A 21,517-nucleotide genomic window follows, 5' to 3' on the forward strand; every position below is an offset into this window, starting at 1 on the left:
CAGTGCTTCGCGGACCCCTAAAATGCCTTCGCGGACCCCCATTTGAGAACCACTGCTCTAATGTGTTATTACGGCAAACACACACATCGTCGTCAAGACTAGCATATTCCGCCAGCTCGGCGTTCACATTATGGGCTTCAAGGCCAGAAAGCATGATGCCAGTGAGCTGTTCCTCATCCTCGATGTCGTCTTGGTCATCATTGCTAGTCTTGAAGCACATAATGTGAACGCCGTTTTCCGCTAATGTGTGCCCGCTTGAGCCCCGTTGAGTGCGCTTCTTTCCGAGCACCGGTGCACTGCGGAGAAGCAACACTCGCGAAAACAAGCGCTGCGGGTATTGCTTCTCTGCGGTGCACTGGTGCTCGGAAAGAAGCGTACTCAACGGGGCCGCGAGAACAAAAAAGTATGAATTAAGCGAAAACGCCGTTCGAATTAAGCGGCTTATAAATACATTAAAAACCTAGCATACAACCAAAATTTTCAGATATGTTTGAATTAACCGAAAGTATGAAATATCCGAGTTTGAATTATCGCGAGCCTACTGTAGCTTTTTATATCCTTAATTAGAGCAGCTATCAAAAATTCTAGACAGCTGATGCAAAAGTGGCAAGGGTTTAGCACAGAATTATCATCTTTTGATTATGTCACTCACTTATTCACCAGGTCCTGTAGCTTCTGGATTGGTTCTGGCTCACCGTCTCTGCCGAAAGTCATCACTTCATTTGCGTTGTAGACTCGGATGATTCTGTCGGCAGTGTTGACTAAGAAAAAACTGAAATGGGAGAAAAAAAATCTTCATAACACATGATCACTTCTGTCAGCTTTACTGCTAATTTTGACTTCTCCTCCTGGCGAGGAAGAATGGAGAAAGCAAAAATAGACGGAGGCAACTTACTCTCCACGCCTGGCAAACTCAATAGACTTAATGGCGGTGGTATTTGAAGTTCCAGTAGTCACTCGAAAGGATGCTTTCATGGCAAGATCAGTGATTGAAACCACAAGTATCTAAAAGTAAATAAAAAAGAAGGCTAGTTATAGCTAAAAAATGCAGGAGAAATTTTCCTTCACTTTAAACATAGCCTAAGCTTAACACTCTGATTTCATCAATCAAACAGAATAAATCTTTTCTACCAATGGTGTAGGCTGAAGGGAGTTCCAAAAATTAACCCTTCACCCCCTCCCCCCCAACCAAAAAGAAAAAAAAATGCTGGTTATGCCATTGTTTTTGTTTCTTACACAACATACTAGCATGACAGTGTTCCTGCCCTCGAAACATAGTAATAAAAAAGTCACTGGTGAAGATAAGCACAACAGCTGTGAGCGATTATGGGCTGTCTCACATATCGCTTATCAACCTTGCAGTAAGAGACACTCATCCCATCAAAGACAACCTACCACGGCAACACTTCAAAGATTGAGTAAATGAAGCCAAGAAGAGTTGTCCGAAGTTGTAAATGTTTAGTACAGTAAACTTTCGTTAGTTCGACCTCGGTTAATTCGATCGTGTTCAAAAGTCCCGGCGAGCGCCCATATATTTCTATGCGAGGAAAAGTTTGATAGTTCGAACTCGGGAAGACCCCACACCGGATAATTCGTCCCAAGCGAATGCGCGCAGGCTCACGTTGCACGGCACCAAGGCAGAAAAACCACAAGTGTATGGCAAAACACGGGCTCTTTGCTTCAAAGCCGAACATGTACAAATATGCGCATGCTCCTCTACGACATTGAGATGGACCATAGCGGATGACACGAGCCAGCGCAACCAAGCTGCCGTGGAGTAGCGTGGAGAACATAGCATGTGCGGGCGTGCAGACAGCGCGCGCTCTCAAAGCACTTTTTTGTAGAACCCGCTCCAAAAAACGCGGGTTCCTTTGTTTTTTTTTGCCGATGGTCTGGGTGCTTAGCGCCAAAGTCGACTCCTTAAGCTTACTCAGCGTGCGCTTTCAAAGCGCTTTTCTGTAGCATCGTGTGTGGTCCATCTTGAGCGCCAAAAAGCGCAAACTTTTTTCCCTTTTTTTTTGTTATTTTTCTTTTGTTGTGGACGGACTAGCTGTCCAGCACCAATATCAATTCGTAATTTTTTTTTTTTGTAGTGCGCATTTTTCTGGGGATGTGACATTTAGTTCTTTGGAGCATGCTTTTAGACATGCGCTTGAAGTGCAGACGGCAGTAGACCATCCGTGAGTACTTTGGACAATAAAAGGAAGTTTAATTTTAACCGCTTTTCGGCCCTTTTTTTTTTTTATTCAATCATTCGGATAATTTGACCTAATTTCAAGGTCCCGTCGGGGTCGAATTAACGAAAGTTTACTGTAGTGATTTCTACCTACATGTTTCTTTTTCACTCTTTGTGTTTGGCCTCCACCCTTTCTCTGTAACAAAAGTTCATTAAAATCTATGAGAATCTCTAAGCCTCCTGTTTCCACATGAATGAGAAACTGTTCCTGTAATTACCCATTGTGAACAGTCAGATTGTCATGGAATGAGTGTGAGGTGCCCAGCATTCCTTTTTCATATGTGAACTTGCACCCAACACAAACATTTCTGTGCCTAGAGGCAAAAACTAGCACCATAAAGGCAGCAAGAAATAGGGCCTTCTCACCTTGCCCTTGGCATTGCCTGTGTAGATATGATTTCCCCGTCTGTCAAACGAAGCCACAATGTTCAGGTCAGACTGCAAGCAAGATATAATATTAGTACCAACCACTGAAAGGTGATCAGAAAGGTTGAGCTCAGACCTCATCATCCAGAGGAATGGTCGAATGAGCACCGTCCATGTGCACAAGCACTGCGGCATGCTTGATGGGGCACACAAGAAATGTTTTGCTGGAAAACCAAACAAATAAATCTTGTTAGTACTTCATGGAGTATGCTATAGTGAAAAGCTAAATGAATTGCATGATGAAGAAAAGTGTGACCAGGCAACAAGACCAGGGTGTTTTTTTGCATATTTGTGATGCCTGGATTTGAGAAGTTGGCTTTATGTTAGCCAAATACTTTGGAAAGAGGAAGTGTTTTCGCTAATAGTCAACAATAAAAATGGGATCTGGTGGCACGATTCTATCAGCGTGAAGATAGAGCAAGTCATCAATATTAGCCCAGACTGCAATACTGGTGTCTGCTACACTGGCGGCTGTTTCATCAGGAATCACACTGAACTGGCGTGCAGTTTCTCTTGTAATAGTAATTGGATGGATATTGTTTCGAAAATGAAACCAGAGAAATGGCGTGGATTTTACTCACCGTAAAATACTGGGCAAGCACCCACTCAAAATTTAGAGATAATCGCGAACAAATGGGGGATGGGCGCTTGTCCGGTCATCAATTTTACATATCAACACGCTGTGCATATTTTCTCAGATCTTAGAAATCTGGGTATGGGCGCTTAGTGTGGTATGGGCGGATGCGTGGTATCCTACGGTACACAGAAATTTAAATGGTCACCATATACCAGTGGTCTTCACAGGAAGGCAAACCACGTAACTTGAATTAAAACACTCACCTCTGAACTCACTGACTTAACAACTTCCTCATTGCTGAGAAAACTGATAAGGGTCTTGTTTTCAGATGGAGAACCAGTCGCATAGACAGCGACATACATTAAATAGATTGCACTATGGTCTGTTGCAGGTTAAGAAAACGGGATCAGGTCCTTGCACCAAACCCTCCACCCTTTCTACTTTAGCAGGACAGATGCTGGAGAGGAGGCGAGAGAAGAGGAAGAAACAACCAATCATGGCAAGCAGAGAGCTCTGTGGAAAGGGCTTGTCCTACTTTCCTGGAACTGCAGCAGACTACCATAAAATACCGGGGAGCACCCGCTCCACCTTCACTGAAAAGTGGATTATTCTAGACATGGGAGCTTGTCTGGTCAAATCGGGCAATTAACGTATCATTTGCAGAATTCCCAAGTTTGGAACACATTAATACAGTAAAGACCACTTACAACGTAACCGCTTATAGTGCTGGACCGGGTATAACGTGGCTTTTTTAAACCACCGGTTCGCCTCCCATAGAACTCCATGTAGTTACATACCGCTTAAAATGCAGGCGCGCGAAGGGAAATACCGGTTATAGTGCTGTTTCTGAAACAGCCCGCCGACCGTGCCGACCGGCGCAGCGAGCTAGGGAACCTACATGCTCGCCGACTCACGGAGTCGGTGAGTATGTAGGTTCCCTACAGCGAGCACGCTTCCCTGTGCGACACTAGATAACCAAGATAACGGCACTAGCCGCAAGCGGCACTCGCGGCGGGGCAAGGAGGTTGCTTGAAGAAGCGGAGAGAAGCGAAGAGAGAAGCTTCAGTTGCCATAGCAACGGAGGAACGCACGCACGTGTCGTTCACGTGCGTGCGTCCCTCCGCAGCGTTTTAGGAAACAGCCGCAACGACAGACCAACCGCAGGTCGAGGAGAAGTGTTTGCGCGCGTTGCATGCCGGTCGCGGGGCAGCTTCTTCTATCCGCAAACATGGCGTCGGTTGTGATCGTCGACGTAGACGGCGTGGTGGAAGCTCATCGTTCCGCGTAAAAGCACTATCCTTGACTGTGAATTTTCGTCGTGTGTCACTATGATAACCCAGCACGTACCAGAAGGGAAGGTCCACCTACTCGTGCGGCAATGTCGTGGCGGCACTCTGAAGACGCCAGAAACGCCCGTGTCGTCGTGTTCGTTTACTTCCGACTACAGTGGTGCTTTCTAAGCATTTGTGTTTTCGAACATCGTCCGGACTTCTTATTTGGAGCATTTCATGCCTGTGCTCAAGTTGAAGGTATTACTGGCGCGTACCGTATAAAGGATGCGAATTTTCACACGTTTTCATCACCGGAGAAAAGTCATTAGGGTTAGCAATCCGTCCGCAACCCGCGACACCGCTAGAAGGCTGCGCCAGGCAAAAGTCGCTCATTTCTTTCAAAATGTGTAACACACTTGAGAGAGGTGTACTAGTCTGGTGAAATAGACTTTCCTCAAACTAAGCTTTATTTTTCATCTAACATAAAATAAATTGTTTTACAAAGGTAAGTTGTCTCATGGCATGTATTTTGGCCTGAAAAATTGATGTTTTAATTATAGCGCGGTACCGCTTATAGTGCGGATTTTCTCTACTCCCGCGACATACGTTATATGTGGTCTACACTGTAGTGGGTGCTTAAATGAAGCAGGTGCTTCCGTGGTATTTTACGGTATAATGCAATTCAATTACAATCTCATTGCAGTAAGTTATGCCGCTGACATTATTATTACTATCCTATTTTACATACAAGGTAGTTTCCCAAATAACAAATTGTAGCAACAAGAGCCACAACGACGATGAAGAAAAAACAATACTGCAGGTGCGATTGACAAAAAGAGTGCATTCAATCGTGCGAGTTTGAGACTTGCAAACCCTAACAGCAACGCTGCCGACGTTACAATTTGCAGTTCTAATTTTCTCTCAAATGTAAATGAAAAATATCTTTTTAAATAATCGTGCGCCACTTTTTGCTACAAAGCCATTCAATTTTATAACATAAATTGCTTGTTCAGCATGCACCTTTCTAAACTGTAGTGAAGTCCTTGTTTACCATTCAAACGTTTACAAATTCACAACTACTTTGCAAAGCAAGCAAAGCAGTTGTCCCCATGCTGAAAATGACACCAGTCAGAAACCCCATTATTGAAATGGTTCCTACTAAGGGTGGCCACACTGTGGCTTGCGAGCCACATGTGACTCTTTCAAGGCCCCAAGTGCGGCTCGCAGCTCCCTAGTAGAAGTAACCCGCCCCTCCTCCCCCCCAAAAAAAAATCAAGAAAAGGGACAGAGCAAAACAACAGTTTGAGTTTTGGCAGCCTTGTGCCACTCTATCCTATAGGCCAGAAACTTCTGTCAATATTTAGTTCAATGTACTGCTGGGAGGCACTCTTTTCCACAATGTAGTTAGTAAAATCAAAAGTAGCGTGCGACCCCAACGGACAAACACCTAACTGAGCTGCAGAGGACTGTAACTTGCCATTAGAGCCGAACTTCAAGGCGCTTGTTTCAAAAACGAGGATGCACTATAAAAAGGACAAAATGAGAAACTGCTTTCTCAGGCCAATTTGATGTGGCCACTAAACAAATTATTAAAAAAAAACGCCAAACTTTAGGCATGGGTGAATAGAAGATTATGGGTCTGAATCGAAGTCGAAGCGAATAAGGATTTTGGCCAAATAATTTCAAATTGATTAGTTTGAATAGTACAAGCAACAAATATCACAAGATATGTTTAAACTATAGTTTTATATTTTCCCTTATTTGGTATTACAAGTACTGTAATTGTTAATTTCAAGTGTACTGAGTTCGGGAGTATGAAGTGGTCAAAATGGTCGGAAGCTTGCGCCACCTGGCCGGAAATCCAAGCCAGAGTAAGTCAAACCCGTTTATATCGAACTCGCAAAAAAACATCTACCAGTTCGATATAGCTGGTAATTCTATATAAAAGTTTTAATGAATGTGAATCTCAAAAATCCACTTTCTGCTGAAATATTACACAATGAAGTAGTCTTGCATCTTCTGCTGCTTTTTCTTCATTGCATCCGCGATAACGATATTTTTCTGCGCTATCAACGGACTCCAAAATGCTGAGGCCGCTGCCTTCTATATTCGCGCATTAGCGCCGAACTATGCCGAGAGCACGGAGCACGTCCGAGCGGGAGCACCTTGTCCTGCGGAGCGCCGATTTGCTCTGCAAGTTGGCTTTCCCTTACAACGGGTGGCCGCGTTGGGGAAAACCAACTAACAAAACAAACTGTTTTTCCTTTTTTTTTTTCCGGGCGGTTGAAAAAATAATATTCTCGTTTGCGGACAGAGCGGGGAGAGGGAGCACAGAGCACCCTCTCTCCGCAAAAGCTATATTTTCTTTACATCTCTGCAATCAACGCGGCCTCAAAAAAAAAAAAAAAAAAGCCAGCGTGCTTTGCAAGCTGGCTTTCCCCCAATGCGGCCAGTCGCGTTGGGGGAAAGTCAGCTTGCAGAGCAAAACGGCGCTCTGTGCAGTTCAATATATAGGTAGCGGCTGCTATTTTTGTTCGATGCAACTATAGTTTTTGCTATATATTATCACTGTAACATTACTGTGCACAAAAATTTCTCGATGTAAGGAATAATTCGATGTAAACAGGTTCGATATAGTCGGGTTTGACTGTATTTAAAAGGTTGAATAATCCTATATTGTTGAATGATTCAATATTGTCAAATAATTCAATATTGTTGAATACATAAATTCGATTCAAAGCGAATGCCGAATAGAACAGAATTCGATTGGCTATTCGTAATAACCGAATATTCGCCCATCCCTACCAAACTTCGTTTTTACTGTAACTCTTCACTTATAACTTTTTTTTATATTACTTTGCATAATCTTCTGGTCTAATTGGCAAACAGTGTAAGATTAGCTGTGGCACATTGTAGTAGTACTGACAAAGCCACTCGAGGTACTAATACAATAATGATTTGTTCTGTGGTATGTGTTTTATGGTATGTGTTTTGTCTTTGTCGTTGATCATTCTCATTTGGCTGCCAGAACAATTGTATGCAAGTGTATATATAACAAAGAAAACATTCAAAGGGTTATAGGAAAAGATATACATACTCATTCCTGGGATGAAACTGCACTTTCAAAATCGGAGATGGAAACCGATACTTCTGATCACACTCTCCGGAGAGCACATCCCAGATGCAGACGCTGTTGTCTGTGGAAGCACTAAGCAGCTTGTGACCGTTCCGACTGAAGCTGCCAATGACAACAAGAAAGATATTGTACCATTGCGCATGCAGTTAAATGCAGAAAATCTCTGATATGTGCCACAAAATATAACTAAGGGTAATCAGTTCCCACTTTTCAAAATCTGGCATTCGTTTCTGGTCTTTTACAATGAAAAAATGTTGAGAATATTTTGGAATCCACATCTAGAAGTTTGGTGATTATTTCCTGACCTTTATTTCAGTAGCAAGTTTTTCATGCTTTCTACCGATACAGTCGCCGACCAATTTTTCAGTCTTCGTAGGGACCAAAAAAATATCCAAATAATAGAGCAGTGCAAAAAATAAGCAGATTAAAAGCTTGCCTCTATTATGTCTAAACGGGCTTAAAAATGCCGTAAATAGTGCCTTGCTTCAGGTTACGCCTGTTTGCGTTTGGCAACTTTCTATTAGCTTGAGAATTGCTGCCTTCTTTTCTAGCGTTATGGTTGAGTACTTTCTGCACCTCTTAGCAACACATCGCAAAGTGGAAGAAAAGATGAGCCAATGACGTCCAAGCCAGCATAGTCCAAAAAGATGAGAGTGGGAGGTCCACAACTGCAATGGCGAATGAACAAAGCAAAATGGTAACAACAATGATGATGATAATGCCACGCAACTAGAGAAAAAAATGCCGTACAGCGCTACCTAGCAGTAGGACTTAGCAGTACTCAAACAGCGCTGCCAAACCAAGCCAATCCATGTGCAACCAACAGAAAATCCAAAATGGCCGCTTTTCGTTGGCGTTTCCAGCAGATCGCTCGCGGCGATCTTGTCCGAACAATGGACTTCAAGCTGTCCGATACATCGGTCGTGAATATGCACTATTTCCATCGGGTACGTCACGGATTTAGGTCCAAAATACTGAACAAGTCCGAATTATGGCCGTCCGAAAAATCAGTCGGCGACAGTATTTCTATGAGAGGAAAAAACCTCTTCTAAGTTTTGGTGACTTATGGATATTCATATAGCTAGTAAAATGTTACACATTATTATTCAATATGACACTTATAGAATTGATGTGATGCCATGACTACCTAGCTATTCATTGACAAATAGATGAGTATATCAAATACCTTTCGGATATATGTTCTTCATTCAGACTACTTAGGACAGACTCAAAGAGCTTGGGGTACAAGCTTGGGGTACAATGTTTCTAAGCAATAAAATCCTGACTGTCCATACAAACATAACTTCCAAATTTCATGTTCCTTAACCTTGCTTAAAGACCAACCTACAGAATCCTCTTCTGCCGTGTAGAAAACCCTTTCCCAGTGGCTTCTCTACATTCCCTCTCAAACTCTTCTCTCCCACTCTCCCAAAAGGAGTAGCCTCCGAGTTATTCCCCACAGAAAAGAGCAGGGTGTACTTCTTTCTCAAATGAAGACGAAATCAAAGGGTGGTTTCCCCATTTCTGCTTTTGCTTTAAAGGCTTCAGATGCAAAAATAATGTAAAAAAGATATTTAGGTGAAACATGTAGCAGAGGTGAGCCTAGTAATACGGATAAAAGTCTAAACCAAATGCATGATTTCTTGCCCAACAAATCAATTAAGGGGGGCTCTCCCAGTACAGGGGTGGCACTCATGAAATGTACTTGGGAGCAGCTGAAACAGCTGTTTTGGAGCAGGTTGGGAGCAGCTAAAGCTCAGATCAGCTTTCATTGCACTTCAGCTTGTGTCTTAGACAAGAACAGGATCAATATCAATTGTGCTGAGCAGCACAGGTGAACATGAGTGGTTAGGGACCTAGGTAGATAGGATAACAGTGTAACAGACACAAAAACTTGAAACTTTGTGAGCCTTAATGAGAACCAAAAAGGAAGTACCATATGTTTCAGAAGATAGTGTCCTGGATAATTTCTGAGTGGCTTTCAGCTGCTCAAAATGCAAACCAGCACTGCTTATCGCACAACCCACACGTGCTTGACATAGTAATTATATGTGCGAAACACGTGACGTGCATAAGCAACAAACGTGCAGTTGCGCGGAGAAACAGGACAACATATTTCGAGTCTATACTACTGTGCAACTCAATATAGAAGCATCAGACTACAATTAACAGAGTTATCGTATTCGAAGCGATAAGCAGGAGCAAGGTTAAAGTACGCCGAGCAGATCTACCGCTCGCGTAAGAGCTGCTGGCCGGCAAAGTTTCGGATTGGACCCCGTTTCAATTCTATCAAATCACGATTTATCTTGCAGGAATAAGCTTCCAACTTCTAACGATGAAGTACTAAAAGGAACAGTTTGCTCGTTTGTTTTCAACTGGCTGACGTCCGGATCCCGGGGCGCAGAGACTCAGGCAATCTGACGCTTAACGACTTGACCTCACCCCGGCCGACTCGCTTGACCGCTTATGGTTGAAGAATAACAATCCAGTCGTAGGTGGTGTAGAACTTAACATCCGACCCCCAAGTTTTTTCGTGCGCTTCAAACTCGGGATACACAGGGAGGATAAACAGAACAAAGGATTGCAAGGTCGACCAAGCTAAACACGCTCATTGTTGCCAATCGAGTCGATAAAAACCGAAACCAAGACAAAATAAAATATTTTGACGCACGTATTGCGATAATGGCGCGAGGTATTGGCTGTAACGCAGTTACCGCAAGATGGCGCAAACAAATGCGTCTGGCGCAAAATTGCACACCCGTTCCACCCCTGCAGTATTTTGACCATTCTAAGGCGAATAAGATATCTGAAAGTCTGCACTAAGTTGTGCAGGAGTAAATTTGTATTTGTTAATAAAATGAATGGCATTCTTAGATTGCAGAATAGAATAAAATTATATTTAAAACTAAATATCCCACTTCTTCAATAAAAAAGGTGTGAAGAAATAAAATGAGAGCTCCTAACAAGCATACACTGTTAGACTTTTCGCTAGTCATCCTTCGTAGGCTCCCTTTTGTCGAACCTTCAACTCTAGCTTTAAGAGTATGCACTGCAGAGGATAGAAGCACAAGCTCCCTTGGTTTCAAGTATGCCCGACATCATGAGTGCACATGAAGTGGAGCCACAAGCTGATATTTGAAGCTTTTGCTGCATATTCAAATCAAGGCTGCAATAAAATGAAGTGAAAAGGCTGAAATGGTGTCCTTGCTACATATTCAATTCAAGGCTGAAATAAAATGAAGTGAAAAGGTTGAAATGATGTCACAGGTTATACCAGAGACAGTGAGCCTGTGCTAGGTTTGTGAGGCAATGTAAAATTAATGTTTTTTTATAAACGGAAGCTGTTACATAAAACTATTTCAATGAGACACTCAGCAGAGGGCAGACTTCACATGGTGTCAAGTTTATAGGAATTTAAAATTTTTGCAAAGAGGCCCAGAAACCAACTTTTATTGGCTGTGTTGTGCATATTATGAAACAGAAGGAAGACGTGCACATAAAAATGCTTTCACCTATATCTGAATAAATATTTACCTGAAAATTCCAGAAAAACATTTGGCAACAAAATAAACACCTTAGAAAGTGGAAACTGTATGATTTAGAAAAAAAGGTTCTATATGTATTTAAAATTTTTTTTAAAATTTTCTTGATCCTTTTAATTAATTTTGTATCCTCGTGGTATTTGTTGGCCTGACTGCTCTACCCTTTTTGAGTCCTTATCTTCCAAAATAGGCTGCAATGAGCAGATTATCTTAAAAAAAACGTAGATGTCCAGGATTATTCGTTTCTGCATTTTCTGCTATACCACAAGTTCCCCAAACCTCTTAGCACATTTTTACATATATCCATATATTTTCTTTTTATTCTGATCTGGGAACGCTGAACCCCAGCATGTATGCAAGAGGTGCATGGCACACGGTCTCAAAATTCCAACTAGGACTGACCAGAGGGAGCACACAGGGTGCACGTGCGCACTGATGATCTTGGCAATGCCTCGTGTCAAGAAGTCCCAGATGACAATCCGACCGTCGTTGCAGCCAACAGCCAGAAGCGTTCCACGCTTGTTGAAAGCACATGTGACTGCCAAGCTGATGCAGTCCAAAGCTCCATCAAATTCCTTTAGAAAAACAGAAAAAGTAGTTGTAAGGACACAAATATACAAATGTACTGTCAACTCCATCAGCTCATGCAGCTCCCTCTTAATAGGTACCGGGGCCTGAACTGCGTCAGAAAAAAACATTTTTGTTCAAGTTTAATGCTGTATCAGCTGTAATAGCACACTGAATGTCCAACAAGCAGTGACAGTCCAAACAGGGTGCACCGACAGTCAAAAGTCATCATGGTTCTTACTGTGTACCACTTTTGGCTGCTTTCAGAGATTAACAAGTTTGACTGGAGAGAAAGTTACACTGCAGGTAGAAGTTGTCCATGCAAACAACCAGTACAGTGAGCAAGTATTTTGTGGTGAAGCAAGCATGTCATAAATAGTTTAGTGGCCCAATATATATTAGAAGTCAAGTACAGTGCTGATCACACTTTACTGAAGCACAAGCATACCTGCCTATAACACAAAACCAGAACTTTTGAATTTTTTGCAGCCAACTTCACTGAGACATCCCCAGAACATATCATACTGACACACATTGAAAGTACTACCAGACGGGTACAGCCAAGAAAGATACGAAATCTCTGACGGCCCACTACGGCACCGCCTGGCAGCCACCAGACGCCGGTACTCGAGGACAGCGCAAAAACAGGCTGTCGGCGTCTTTGACAACTAATGCCTTCAGTCAAGGCCAATTGGTGACACTGGCATTGCCAGCAGCGGACATCCGAGACCCCCTCTCAAGGAGCCCCAGCCCCAGGGGCCTGCACGTATCTGGGGAGATTGCCGGGACCCCAGTGTTGTGCATGGTGGCACCTGCCGGTCTGGCACTAGCAACAATGGGTGTGTGCGAGCAAGCCGGCAACAAAAGGCAAGCAAAGGTATCGCATTCCGACGTCGTCTGTATCAAAGCACCCCAGAAACATTGCCCCATTTCTTAAAGAAAATGCTCCTATAATAATTTAATGATAGCTAAACAAAAGGGAGAGATGGGGACAGACATGTAATAGTGCAGGCTAGTTGGTGAACGGTCGTACATATAAAACCCAGAGATAAGAAAAAGAAAACACAAATAAAAATAAAAATGTCCATGTGTTGTTTTTTGTTGTTTCTTTTTTCCCTTGTCTCACGGTTTTGTAAGAATACACCAACTCATGTTTACGAACAAACCGGAGCGCCCCTAGCCGTACGCCACCGGCAGCGCACATGCGCGATGGGGTGTGGGCAAGAAGTGCAGCATCCCACATCAACAAACCATTGGGGAATGTGATGTTGTCGGCATCGATGTGAGCCCCCGTGCTCTTTTTCGCATTGGAATGGTTGATTCTATCTCTTCCCATCAATGTCTTACTACTTTAGTGGTGTGAGCGAAATTAACGAGGCTTGATGCATCACAAAATTTTAGTGTAAATAATAAGACGTGCAGCGATTCACTCCACGTGAATGCCGCAAAACAGACGCTAAAGCCTGATTCACATGGCGAGATTCCCAGTGATATGATTGGTTTGAGTCATCTTGGAGCACGTTTTGGAGCAGCTAAAAGTTCATTTTGGAGCAGCAAAAGGACCATCTGGAGCATAGGTTTACACTTTCTTCCCTCTTCTGAGCAACTTTCTGACAGCGTCAATTGCACGACATATTTGATTTCCTCAAACAAACTAGCTTTTCAGTGTATAATTACCAGGCACGACAACAATATGCTTAAAGGGACACTGACAAGGTATTTATGCTTGCCGAGGTTTTTAGTTGTACATGACATATGAGAGCCCCACTACCCAGAACAAAATTTGCAGCCCGAAATTCAGTCTCTTTCCGCCCAAAAACCGCTGGTCGAGAACTGGCCGGTTTCAGTCGCGCTCACTCTCTTCTCTATGGTCATGGGCCGTTTTCTAAGGTTTAGACACGACCACCAAATTTAATCAAAGTCATAGGTCATCGAAGGCACACACACAATATTTAAAAAAAAGCTGCAAATGCGTTGCTTGGAAAGGAAGCTGTGTCGTCTGTTTTTTTCGTTTTAAGTAAATGTAGATCACCAACACGCTCGTCTTTAATAAAAAAAGTATCGCCGCCACATGACTTCCTGCCACCTCTCTCCTGCTCCATAATTCTTCTTCCTCGCCAGTCCAGTTTCGGTTCTGGTTTCAAGCTGTTACATTTTTTTACTTTATTAAAAATATATGTGACGCTGTAGCAAAATATTGATTGGGTAGTTTTCTGACACCATAAAAAATCGCCCGGACAAAAATAAAAAATAAATTTTGGAGGTGTCAGTGCCTCTTTAATGACAAAGGACAATATGAAAATTATGTTAAAACAGAATAATATTGAGCACCCAATTTCATGTTTTATTAAAATCCTACAGGTTCTAATAAAACTGCAATTGTTAATTCAAATAAAAACAAGGCATTTGTTATTTGATTGGCATCAATTAAAATCTATATCTAGGACTTCATAACAAAAATTAGCATGTGAACAGTAAATATGCCTTAGAAACGATCCAGTCAAACTCTTTAATGTTATTCCCAAGTTTCTATCCACTACTGCAGCTAATGTGGCTTTAGTTTACTCCGTTCACTGTGCCAATGCAGAAATGGAACCTATGTAAAGGTAACAACTAAATGAGGAAGTTGACAAAAAAAAAAAAAAACGCTTACGATGAAATCCATATAGATCTTTCCACAATACACAAGTATCCCTACTAAATCTCGAATTCCAACAAAAAAAATCGTCACAATATCTTAATCTATTTTATGTACTAGCCGCAGTTTTATTTGGGATTTTTTACTGCAGGGTAGAGTTGTTGCATCACTACTTATTACACTATTTTTTTTTTGTTAATATACTTGACGCCTGTGTGTGCAGTGCCTCTCTCTGGAGAAGTGGTTTCTCTTTTGTGTGTGGCTGTGCTGCGGCAAAGCGAGTACCAGAAATTGCGACTCTTACTGCGCAGTTTTCGCTTTACTGCAGTACACCAGCGTGCGGTGAAAAGCGCACTCAACGAAGCTACCTAACCCACCAGAACAGACCCCGAACATGAAAACATTGTGCAACTGCCGAGTACCATCCGTGTCTGATAAAGAGGTCAAGTTGAGTAGCGCGTTATTTAAGGCAATAATCTAAAGTTCTGAAAATTTTGACAAGCCTACCGTAATGATTCAGCCGTGTAGCTACTATATTTTCAGTATTAATAAAGGGAAATTGCGCTTTGGCGCAACGTTGGCACAAATTCATCTCATTTGTCGAAATGTAGCAGGATCTAGCAGTGTAACCACTTTGCCACAGTTTGGCACAGATGGCACAGTAATCACATCACAGGATTCTGCTCGCTATTTTCAGTCGCGACGTTACTCGCGCTGCAAAAGTACAGACGGTAGCTACGATGCTCGATGTCGATACTAAGAATCGCAAGCAGAATCGAACCAAGTGAATCAGGCATAACAAGTCAGTGACGGCCACTGGTAACAAAGATCAGCATCTCCTTGTATCAACTGTTTACATTGAAACTAGTTATCCGAACCAACCTTCAAACACAAAGTCTTTTGAGGCCTGCCCTTCTTATCGCAACATTTGGTCTACTGGCCACTGTCATTTGATCAAGCAGAAGAGAGTTTGACCAAGTTTCAAACAGCAGACAACAGTTTGAACAATCCGACAACCGTTTGAACTTTGAGACTCGCTGAACGTTGTTCACAGGAGGTCCGGTTGAACTGACGGGCTTCCCGCATTCATGTTGGAACAAAACAAATAAATCTGACGACCACAAGTATCCGTGAAATCAACCGAAAGCGCTTTCTGCACAAGCGATTGTGGTCCGACGGTGTCTGATTTCTCTTTTCATGCCCTTGGACGAACCAAGAAGGCCAAGACACATAAAAACTGATCTTCACACCTTTTCCGGCTCTTTTGGTAAAGCCCCAGTCATGGTGTTTTGATGAGATGGCAGGTTTCAGTCTGGTTTCTTCCAAAACAACACAGGATTGCCTGTCCCACATGGCGATTTCCGCTCACACCCCCCAAACCGGAAGAGCACTCAAAGCACCGCCATTGAGGCGTGATGCAACAGAGTTGAATTGGTGTACAGCTTAGGGTGTTGGCAGTTAGTGGCTAGCAGACCCTGCAACCTGAAGAAAAAGCTGAGCTCACAAGTACAAGGGGGAGAGTGGTCTCCACATTCTGAAGATGTAAGCAGCTCTACTGCTTTTGTGAGGACTCCAATATCACTTCCAGCTTGAAGAGAAAGCCGTTTAAGTGATTGCAGGGGTTCTTAGGGGGAGGCCAAGACAAAAAATGCCATCAAGATCATCAGTCATATCCGGCAATAGGGAGGCAATGATGTGGTAGAAGCAAGACAGCTGAATTGTGATCCACTATAGATGAAACTGGGCCTCGACTTGGGTGAACCCAACTTGCAGCTTCTTTGGCAAAGAAGGCAGAAACCCCAAAACGCATGATTATGAGGTCAGTGTTATTGGACTGAAGATGTGAACCACCACCGGCAGCAGTGCTGGCCATGCCCAGACTGTCCATGGTGGCTGCATCTGCTAGACGAGGTGGCAAAGGACCTTTCTTTTTTTTATTCTGGGTCACAACTTTAAGAGGGTATCATCTAAACTTCACTGTGCTCGAGCTCAAGGTGCTGTTTCTTATTCCTATTTGTAAGTTCCAGACAGGAAGGATGATTTCGAGCCTTGAAACATACTGCAACAACACATCCTGAAGCAATGTGTCACCTCTTTCCTAGAAAAGTTCTGTGGATCTTTGCACTGTCTTAGACCTAGCAAATGATCACATATCTTAGGTGATTTCAAGAACAGATCGTTTTGTGCTGTTCCACCAACAGAGACATGCAGAGTTGTCCTATTGTGGCTTTTGACAGACTTTCCCCAAAACAATATTTTAGGGGTTATAGTTCATCAGAGAAGTTTCAGGCATTTGGTGTTGGGTGCCGTCTTATTGCGAGAAATAGTCCACTGCAATGTTGCGGATACTAATTTGAATTGCAAACATTTGCTACATAGTGAAGACAGGCAGGATCATTGCACAGTTATGAAATGCATGACATACCTCTGGGTAGTTCTGGCCAAACGATTCTGCAAAAAGAGAAAAAAATAGCCAGTAATAAATATGGTCATAGCTCTTTGGCCTATAGTAAGGTACAACATAAGAGGAGGAAAAGGGCACGCACGAGGAAAGCAGTTGTGAGAAGGAGGTTGCTCGTTTCCAGTTCGACTTTCCTAAATTTAAACTTTGGATTGGGCTAGTTAGTTCATTGCGATCGAGAGGATTAAGAAGCGTAAAAACCATGGACAAAGAAGAGACACATACAACACGAACTGGCACTAACATAAAACTGATTTAATCAAGGCAAAACACCCAGCACACATGCGTAAAACCCATCACGCCAACCACATCTGATAAAAGCAACCCATATACACAAACAACATATGACAATGATTTAAGCATTCATATCAGTGCAACGTTACTACACAAAACCATCTAGAAAAGAAACTTCTTTGTCGTTTAGTAAAATCGAAGGTGTGCTGAAGCAGTTGTCACCTGAGGACTTTAAAAAATATGCTTCAACTATTTCCCTCTCAGTCTTGTTTCTGCTCTTTTAATAAATTTTGTTAATTCTAACAGTGGATCACACCCGCACCGCATGCAGTGTACTGCAAGGTGTCCCCCGCTTTGTTACTAACTGCTAGACGATGTTCATGCACCCTTTCGTTAAAACACCGCGCAGTCTGTCCAATATACACGCGCCAACACTTCAGCGAAATCTCGTAAACAACAATTTCGGCGCTAATTTTATGGTCTACCGTATATGTGTTCAAAGGAGCAGTATTACATCGGACACACCAATATCTTGTTAAAAAAGACACGAAAAGGAACTTTAAAACGAATTAAACCAATAGCAAAGAGCACCTGGTGGATGTCGCTAACGCCTCGTTTGTAATGCCCATCTAAGAACCTTGAGAGGTAGTGACGGTTATTGTATCGCCTCCGGCCACAACGAGAGAAGAGGGGAAGGAGGAACTCCCCCCTTCCCGAGAATTCCTTTTGTGCGTCCCAGACGTCGCTATTGTCCCTCTAAAAAATTATAGAAGATTAACCCGTCACTCAAAATTCTTACAAAAGCAGCCACTTCGGTGGCTGGAACGTCTAGGCCAGGGGTGGCCAAGCTGGCCTGACCTAAGAGCCGCAAACAAAACCACGGAACTTCCAAGAGCCGTGGGGGGGGGGGCAAACTTAACTTTTGTTTAGAGTCTGACTGTACGTACAGGGGTACAAGGCTGTACGACTATACGTATGGCAGTACAAGGCTGTCAAACTGCAAGCTGCAGTATGCTTTATTCTGAAATCCTTCTTTTTTTCCTGAAGAAAAGCGGAAAGAGGTGAAAAAGGGGGGGGGGGGGGGTCCCTTACGAGGGATCCGCGAGCCGCACTTGGACCAGCAAAGAGCCGCATGCGGCTCGCGAGCCGCGGTTTGGCCACCCCTGGTCTAGGCCATCCTCTCGACGTCAGCCTCGTGGTAGCTTTGCTTGTCCCGAGACGACTTACAGCACGATTGCGTTGGATGTCACGTGCTCTAAGCTGGGCCTTCTCCGAGCGCTTGCCAGAATGGACTATTTATAACAAAAAATAGAGCCACCAGGCTCAAAATAGAAACGTGATTGTCATTTATGGATATTGTGAATCATATTCAACCTATATTTGAACATGACGGATATATTTCGAATTTCGTTGAAGTATCCCTTTAAAGGCACGAGCTGTGCGGGCGCGTGTATTTTGGACAGACTGGGCGGTGCTTTAACGAAAGGGCACGTGAACATCGTCTAGCGGTTCATATCAAAGCAGGGGGACATCTTGCAGTACACTGCATGTGGTGCGCGTGTGATCCCCTGTTGGAATTAACAAAATTTATTAAAAGAGCAAATAACAAGACTGAGAGGGAAATAGTTGAAGCGTATTTTATAAAGTCGTCAGGTGAAAACTGCGTCAGCACGCTTTCGATTTTGCTAAGCGACAAAGAAGTTTCTTTTCTAGATGAGTAAAGCTATACGCACTACACCGTGCACTTTGGCCGGAAATGGCTATACGCACTAAGCGAAGAGCTCATGCCATTTGGCTTACCCTTTTCGAACGGCGCGAGTATCACTGAGGAGCTCGTTAACACCCCCCCCTCGGCCTGCATTCACGCCACGTCGCAGCGACAGTGTGCGGCTGCTAACTACAAAACGTAACCCGTACACGCCGCTTCGCGGCGTCACTCCGGCAACCCAAGTTCCGCTGTCCTCGACTGCACCTCTGGAAAGAGACTCCCATACCATTTAGTTCTATAAAGTTTCGTCAACATTTGTTTGTTTTTTTTTGTTTTTTTTTCGAAGTGTCTAGCGTTACGTCCGACGTAACCCAAGTTACGTCCAAATCTCCGCCTTCCCTAGGTTCACGGTAGGGAGAGAGGAGGGCGGGGGGGGGGGGGGGGGGGGGGGGGGGTAGGTATACGCGTTTCAGTGCTCTGTCCGGACGTAACGCTAGCCACAGCGTTTTTTTTCCAGAGTTGATTGTAAAAAAGAAATGTTGTAAATATAGCCAAATGCCACGACAAAACAAAATGTTTGAGAAAAAAAAAAAGTAAAAAAAAAGGACCACACCACGTCCACTTGTGTATAAAACAGATACCTTACCACTATGCAACTATTCGTTTTATACAAGTTTGCGTAGTGCGTATAGCCCTTTTCGGCCGAGGTGCACGACGGAGTTCGTATAGATTTACTCTTTCTAGATGGTTTTGTGTGGTCACGTTGCACTGATACGAATGTTTAAATCATTGTCATCTGTTGTATGTGTATATGGGTTGCTTTTATCAGATGTGGTTGGCGTGATAGGAAAGAGTGTTCACGCACGTGTGCTGGGTGATTTGCCTTGATTAAATCAGTTGAAAATTAGCACCAGTCCGTGTTTTTTGCGCTTTTTAGTTCTCTAGATCACGGCTTTCCTAGTTCCTGCCCTTTTTCCCCTCCCACTGTCTTTCTGATGCATCTGACTACATGTTTACTTTTGCTCGGGAGAGCAGCGGCACCGCAGAAAGGAAAATCGCCCGTACCATTAAGGTCTGCGGCGCCACGTCTGGTGGTGATGTACAGAGATGAAAGAAAACTGATGAGGATGGTTCAAGTGGAGCTTCTGGGTGTGTGAGGAGTTGATGTTGGAAGAGGTGTCATCTTTGTCTTTGCTTAGAATGCCAGGAACGATAAGCGAGCAAAACAAAGCACGCTGTCGTGAAATCCCCTTTCAGCCTTGTAAGTCGAAGCAGGAGGAACTCTAACGGAATTATGTTAGTCATGCACAAGTCAATTAGTCGACTTACAGTAGAGATATGATCAAGTGTATCGGTCTCCAATGCAAGCACTACTTACCCAGCAGTTCAAGGTTCATATTCCTTCTAATCGTGTACGCGCTATATTGGTCGAATAACCATTTAAACGAAAGCCACTGGGTACGGTGAGTAGCACCGAAATAGGTCGGCAGGGAACCTCACCACGATTAATATAACCACTGTTCTCAAGTCCTCAACCCTTCGATCGTCTTCTCTCCGGAACTGGTTGGCTTACGACTTGACTGCTTATGACATCAAAAGCGACTTCGTCACTTCGTTATCATGATGATGATTGGATTCGTGAAACGCAGTTTGAAACTCCGTGGAAAAGGTGGAAAATCTGGTTCCCGATCATTCCCGATAAGGTTTCCTCAGAGATAACTGAGCGTCTCGGTAGTAATGCAGGAACAAAGGCTATCCTAGCTGTCTCTATTTGCACTTAAAGTGCAGATGGGTGGCCACAAAATTAAATAAAATGAATGAGGAATGCGGAATGTCGTGGATTCTTATCCAAACCGGATTGGCCAAATTTTAGTGGATTCTTCCGAGTGCGATCACATCGCGCCGCCCACTGAAGATCAGTGGCGCCGCCGCCGCCGGTGTAGGACGCCGATCTCACTACCCCCCCGCTTCGACTACGGTAGTGGTTATGGCGTACGCCAAAATCAATACCGTAGTCGTTTCGGCGTACGCCATAGTCAATACCGTAGTCTTTTTCGCATACCCCAAACACACTATCCTTACGCCAAATTCAATACCTTGAATAACGTCGGTTGAGCGGGGATTGAGCTCCGCATTTCGCTAAAACTGGCGGAATCAACTTTCTGCAGCAAAATACCCTGATTGTTTGTTGTTGTTTGTATGAGCAGCGGAACGCGCGCGGCAGGCGTTGTTAATTTTGATTACCGTTGATACGGCTGACGGCGCACAGAGCTGAAGGGCACAAGCAAGGAAGCTTGGAGTGATTCTGTGTCAATGTGATTTGACGTCGCTTCTTTCTGTTTCTTCAATCATGGTGCAAATGCAGGTGCCCGACTCCCGAACGATTCGAAGGCAAGAGTGGTAGCCCGCCTATCCGCTGGTCTTTCAATCGCATGCCCTGTCGTCATTTTGGGCACAGCGGAAGAAAATAAGACGCTCACTATTTTAAATAGCGTGCGATCGGCCTGTCTAGGTTTTGGCGACACCGTTTCAGGCTGTAGGTGAGAAAATTTAGCCACTACAGTACGACTGCTAGCCTGGGGTCTGTGCCTCACAACAGATCGAATCGGGTGGGGGTGGGGATCCCTGGCAGTGGGACCTTTCGCCGTACGAGTTGCGGTGCGCTAACACGCTCGACCTCCGATACCCCCTTGGGTCGCAGCGCTTGCTGAAAGAAGTTTT

The 21,517-nt window shown here is 43.7% G+C and overlaps 1 protein-coding gene across 1 annotated transcript in view; it reads right to left on the reverse strand.

Annotated features, from left to right (window-relative positions):
* LOC8032554 (retinoblastoma-binding protein 5 homolog) overlaps window positions 1–20,387 on the reverse strand; it is a 37,835-nt gene extending 17,448 nt beyond the window's left edge. The window contains exons 1-8 of the mRNA XM_029972094.3: window positions 20,175–20,387; window positions 16,819–16,844; window positions 11,591–11,763; window positions 7,608–7,748; window positions 2,739–2,826; window positions 2,603–2,674; window positions 896–1,005; window positions 653–772 (exon numbers count right to left, since the gene is read on the reverse strand). Of these exons, the coding sequence (XP_029827954.1) occupies window positions 653–772; window positions 896–1,005; window positions 2,603–2,674; window positions 2,739–2,826; window positions 7,608–7,748; window positions 11,591–11,763; window positions 16,819–16,844; window positions 20,175–20,193 (749 nt within the window). The 5' untranslated portion in view covers window positions 20,194–20,387. The remainder of the gene's footprint in view (window positions 1–652; window positions 773–895; window positions 1,006–2,602; window positions 2,675–2,738; window positions 2,827–7,607; window positions 7,749–11,590; window positions 11,764–16,818; window positions 16,845–20,174) is intronic.
* Between the last annotated feature and the right edge of the window lie 1,130 nt (window positions 20,388–21,517).

The sequence above is a fragment of the Ixodes scapularis genome, unplaced genomic scaffold (genome assembly GCF_016920785.2).
Source record: "Ixodes scapularis isolate PalLabHiFi unplaced genomic scaffold, ASM1692078v2 PGA_scaffold0__279_contigs__length_252992795, whole genome shotgun sequence".
Taxonomy (NCBI): Eukaryota; Metazoa; Arthropoda; class Arachnida; order Ixodida; family Ixodidae; genus Ixodes; species Ixodes scapularis.